Source organism: Musa acuminata, chromosome BXJ3-6, assembly GCF_036884655.1.
Source record: "Musa acuminata AAA Group cultivar baxijiao chromosome BXJ3-6, Cavendish_Baxijiao_AAA, whole genome shotgun sequence".
Taxonomy (NCBI): Eukaryota; Viridiplantae; Streptophyta; class Magnoliopsida; order Zingiberales; family Musaceae; genus Musa; species Musa acuminata.
This window is the reverse complement of record NC_088354.1, coordinates 4,680,971-4,686,182: the sequence shown is the minus strand read 5'-3', so window position 1 is coordinate 4,686,182 and position 5,212 is coordinate 4,680,971. Positions and strand designations below refer to the sequence as shown.

Genomic DNA, 5,212 nt, shown 5'->3' with positions numbered 1-5,212 from the left:
CCTATAATAGCTTTAGTGACATATGCAGTATTTACTTATTTCTGAAGAAGAAAGATGTTGGTTTGTGACTTCATATTTCTTGATGTTCCTTGAATGATGCAGCGTTGAAGACATGCTGATTGCAGTCACTATTACTCATCATAACCCATGGAGACTGATGAGAATATATATGGCTCTTTTCTCTGGTAAGAGTCGAGAACCATGCCTGTTTCATGTACTTTATTTCGACATTGTTGTCTCTTTTTTTAGATGTTTATAAGGTATCATCTGAAAGAATACAATTCATGAGGTATTTGAGGTTTTCAACATACACTGATCATTGATATGTTAACTCTGTAATATGCTTACTGCTAGTACTTATAATTCTCATTCTAATCATTGGAACGTAATGTAGGACTTGCTAAAACATGTCAAATTTGACTAGGGTTAACTGTAACCTGCAAAGCATAATCTTCCTGAGCTGGATAAACCTTTTTGTTTGATGAAATCCATTTGGTCTCTAGGGAGAACAAATAATCTGTCCAACTTCTAGAGATTACCAGGCAGGACTTGTTTCTTCTCTTGAACTAATTCAACTAAGGCAAATATGAAATAAAACATTTTAAAACTGCATTTATAGCATTGATCTGAAAATGTGATGCAAGAGATGGGAATGTTAATTTCATAGTAAATAATATTCCTCAGAATTGATTGCTCTCTTTGCACTCGGATCAGTCTTGTAGTTATAATGGAGGTTTGAGGATCTAATCAAACATTAAGTCTGCATCAATCGTTTATATTTTAAAGTGCTCAAAAGCTAAAATTTATGAGAACCCAAGCCACCATTTCATTTCATAAATGTGGATCCTCTACATGTAAGAAGTTAACCCGATACCAGTTGCTAAGATTTACTATCTAGAGTGAACTGTTAAACGAGTAGGGAAGTTCTAAGCCAAAGATCATAAGACAAGGAGATTAGCAACCTAAAACAACTTGTGGTGCAAAGTCAATAATGAGTAAATAATCAGAATAATCTTCTTGTCTACTTGCATATGAAATAAAAAAGGATCAAATTCCAGATCCGGTTGTGGTAGAACTGCAGTAAGTCATAGTACAGAAATTGACAGGGTTGATGCAACCAAAGAAGTTAAAATAATTCTTTGCTAGTTATGCTTTGCCCATAGAAATCATGCAGATTGCTTTGAAGCTAAGGATTGCATTCCCAAATAGCGCAATTACCTTAAATTAGACCTGAAGCTGAAACAATAAGTTTAGCAAATTCAGTGCACCAACAGAGACCAAAACACGATCAAGATCATGCGGAAGCTTATAGATAATACTATTGCTATCAGCCCCAGCTTCATTTCTAACAAAATGATCCTCCGACTTTGGTATTGGCTGGGTTTTGACTTACGATCGTGTTTAATTGAGATCTTCTAAGGTGTATTTGTTTGTATTGGGGAAATGAGTAATGATATAAAAGATAGAAAGTGTACAGGGATAATCCATGAAACTGAATATTTGTTATCTTAACGAAAATTATCATCCTGCAACCCCTAACAGAAGAGGAACATGCAATAACAGTGACATGGAGGTGAACAAGAAGCACTCAGTGAAGTCAAAACTTTATTCATATATAGATGAAGAGAAGATGCTTAGTAGGATGGTGGTGGCCTTGGAGGTGCAGAAGACGCCCAAGCGCCGAAAACCTCGTGGCAAATCTCACCATGAGGCAAAACACTTGGCGGCAGATTGTTCTGTGGCATCGACGCGCCTCCATTGCCTCTAGGGCTCTGCTGCCACTGGCCCGCCGCCATGGACGGCTCTTCTTCGTCCACCAGAGGCAATAGCTCGTATGTTGCATTCGAAAATGTGGCTGCGATCACCATCACGGTCCCTGATGCGACCAATTCTCCCACCACATCCCCGCCAACCACCTGCCCCTGGCCGCCGGCTACGTAGAGCGTGAGCCCGGTTGCCCCGGGTGGGGATGGCGCCGGAAAGAACGCCCCGGAGAGAGAGAGGATTTCGAAGCGGCCGTGGAGGTTGATAACCCCGCGCTGCGCACCCGGCTGGCGAAGCGTGACGTTGGTGACCACCCCGGTGCCGCTCATGATGCAGACACCGCGCTGCCTCCGGCGGGCGAAGGTGGCCACGGCGTCCATGATGTCCGCCCCGCTCGCGATCTCGAGCACGTGGGAGCGGAGCGCACTGGGGCTCTCCCTCGTAATGATGATAGGCGGCTTCGGCTTGTTCTTGGACCCAGGCGGCCGGCCTCGGTGGCGTTGGCCGGTGGTGTCGCTCGCTGTGGCTCCATGGTGTACCTTGACATTGCCGTCGTCGTCTTCGTAGGGTTGGGGGTTGCTGCCGCTGCTGTTGGCGGCGGTGGCGGCGTTCTTGGGCTCTCGGTCTCTTCTACGTAAACGGTGGTTGTGGTGGTCGTCGGAGCTGTTCGGGTTGCAGAGATGAAAGGGAGGGTTCGAGCTCGCAGGTGTGACCCGATGGTCGACCCCTTCCATTGCCGTAGCTTCACTCCACCACCGGTTCGCCAGCTCTTCCGTAAGGTATGAGTCACCTTGCAAGGAGAAGAGAAGAGTAGACTGTACCGCCTGCACTGCCAAAGGGAGAGGAAACCATCCACTAAACTGCGGAAAGGCAGCTCAGATATACCACAATCAACTAGAGGTACTCCTCTTGCTCATTTAATGGGCACTATCTTAAGTACAGGATAGCCCCATCTCCGCTGCGACCTGCCGCTTATCAAAAGCTATCATCTTCTGTATCCCATATCCCTCTCCTCATCATCTTCCTCTACCTTCTTCCCTTGCCTCTCCTTTTCCAGCTATATTGGCATACTGATTGCCCTGATAGCTTTGGTTATCCACTCTCTCTCTCTCTCTCCACCACAAAGGTCGCGGTAGAGCGAGATTTCTCGTTCCTCCACTAAGACTGCTAGTCCACGACAAAATCCTCAATCGCGGTTTCTTAAACCCCGAGCACGCGGTGCGTGTTCCCACACCCCATCATTGCCTCGTTGTCTTCTTCACGATCGTTAAAGCGGGTTGATCACCTAAATATAGGAAATGAAATCTTAAGGTGAACCTCTCATTCATCCATAACATGGTAATCTGCCTCCTGTACGTGACGACTTGCAGAACTGGCCATCTCAGGCATCAATGACAAAGTCATAAATATAAAAATAAGTACCTGATTAATTTTACTATTTAAATTTATCCAGGTCCCTTCCGAACTTTATTTCCATATCCTACCGGCTATCGGTAGGATTTGCTGACACACATCCATCCTTATTCAATATATTTTATTATTATTGTTATCAATGCCTTTATATCTTCTCTCCATGTTGTGTCTCCCACATCTCTATCTTTCTATTATCAACACAAGCAGGACTGAGATGGCTACTGATTGTTATTCTGGGGCAGTCGTGTGCAGGAGCATTCATAAATCAATCATGTACAGGACAGGAGCATTAATAAATCATTAGTATTGTATTGATTGTTACTTTGTTTATATACTTAATCATACAATTTCAAAAAGAGTCCGATATGATTAGTGTGTAAGTTTTTGAATTTTATAGGTGTAAGGTTATTTTTTTTTGTTCGAGTTGAAAACTAATTTAGAGTCAACATGATTCCTTTTTACAAGCCAATCTCAATATGAATTTCTTCACAAGTCATTAGAATCCTACAAACTGTATTATTTCTAATAATACCTCTTTGATGCCCAAGTCAGTAGATTGTTGGATAAGTCAGATATATAAATTATATTTTTTTGAGATGTACCTATGAGTCTCGTTTACAGTAAACATTTAAAGTATTCAAAATCGTTATGCTCGTCTATTATACAATTTGTGCGATCGAGGGGGCATGAAATTTGATCGCAATTGTCGCTAGTTTGCGTTAAACTTAAGATTGCGTAGCATTTTCACATGTGGCAATGATCGAGCATGGTTTTGTCTCATGGGGTGTCCACACAATGCTGAGTTGGAGTCAATGTGTAGTTGAGGTGTCGACCATGGGGATTTACATATCGAATATGTGGCTTAGTCATAGCATCCATGTGAAGCTAATGTGTCGAAGCTAACGGGTCGAGTATGTGGCATTGACATGTTTGTCACATCATTTTTCACGTAACAAGATATATATGCATACTTTTTTAATTAAAAATAAGACATCTTTTATGGTTCAATAATAAATCCAATATAATTGAATGGTTTTGAATTGTTGGATGGATTGAGGTCTATTCTGGTTGTAGTGGATCTCACTCCTAACTTCAATAGATCCAAACATTTTTTTTCTGAATAGAATGGAGCTTTTGTGTTGCATTTCAATAATGCAATTGTTAGGTGCACATAAAATACGTGAAAGATCATATTAGAACCATCGTACTCGTTGATCATAAATGAACCGATCGAATTAACCAACCAAAGTTAAAAGATCGAAGTATGGGGGAAATGAATTCCTCCGAAGATCATAAAGTTTATATTAACCCTAGTATGATTGGACAGCCAATTAACAATATAATTTTTTCTATCTCCATAATGGTATGAGGCTAGTAAAAAGTAATAACAAATTAATTGATGGAAAATTTATTGAGCCAAAGTTATATCGATAAACCTTTTTTATTAACGATAGAATGATTCACAATTGCATGATCGATTCGAGTGCAGTATGTTCCTCTACTGATCTCAACAGTGGTCGAATGCGGATCCAAAAATATTTACGATCCTTGTAGATGAACGGAGCATGTTTGGGAATGGAGATACAGTGGGAGAGAGGACCCGAGATGCACAAGATTTGTGTGCCCCGCGGTCTCTCTCTCTCTCTCTCTCCTGTGCAGGTTCGGGAAAGCGATGGTAAGGGTGACGCAAGGCGACATAGACAGAGTTCCGAGGCATTCATTTCATTCACGTCACTCCTCGTCGGATCATCGGCATCTGCCATGCCAATTCAGACCGTGACATCCATGCCACCGTCTTCCAGTCTTTCCACACAACTCACAGTGCGAGTGCACGATTTCCGATGCCACAAACGTTTGAAGAACAAAAGAAAGAAAGCACTTGCTGCTAAATCGCAAGGGAAGAGTGATAATATTTCTTCAAGTCATTTAAACCCAAATTTATTAGTGGCCCAAAATATGAATCAAATATTTAGATCAAACATCCATTAAAAGCCGAGTAATGATATCGATTGCTTAGTCTTTTCTTAACGCAATT

General features: G+C 41.8%; 1 protein-coding gene across 1 annotated transcript; it reads right to left on the bottom strand.

Annotated features, from left to right (window-relative positions):
• Positions 1–1,588: 1,588 nt before the first annotated feature.
• Positions 1,589–3,266, bottom strand: LOC135640070 (AT-hook motif nuclear-localized protein 20-like). Its single transcript, XM_065154191.1, has one exon. It carries the CDS (start codon positions 2,496–2,498, stop codon positions 1,635–1,637), a length of 864 nt encoding a protein of 287 aa, XP_065010263.1. The 5' UTR covers positions 2,499–3,266; the 3' UTR covers positions 1,589–1,634.
• Positions 3,267–5,212: the final 1,946 nt, after the last annotated feature.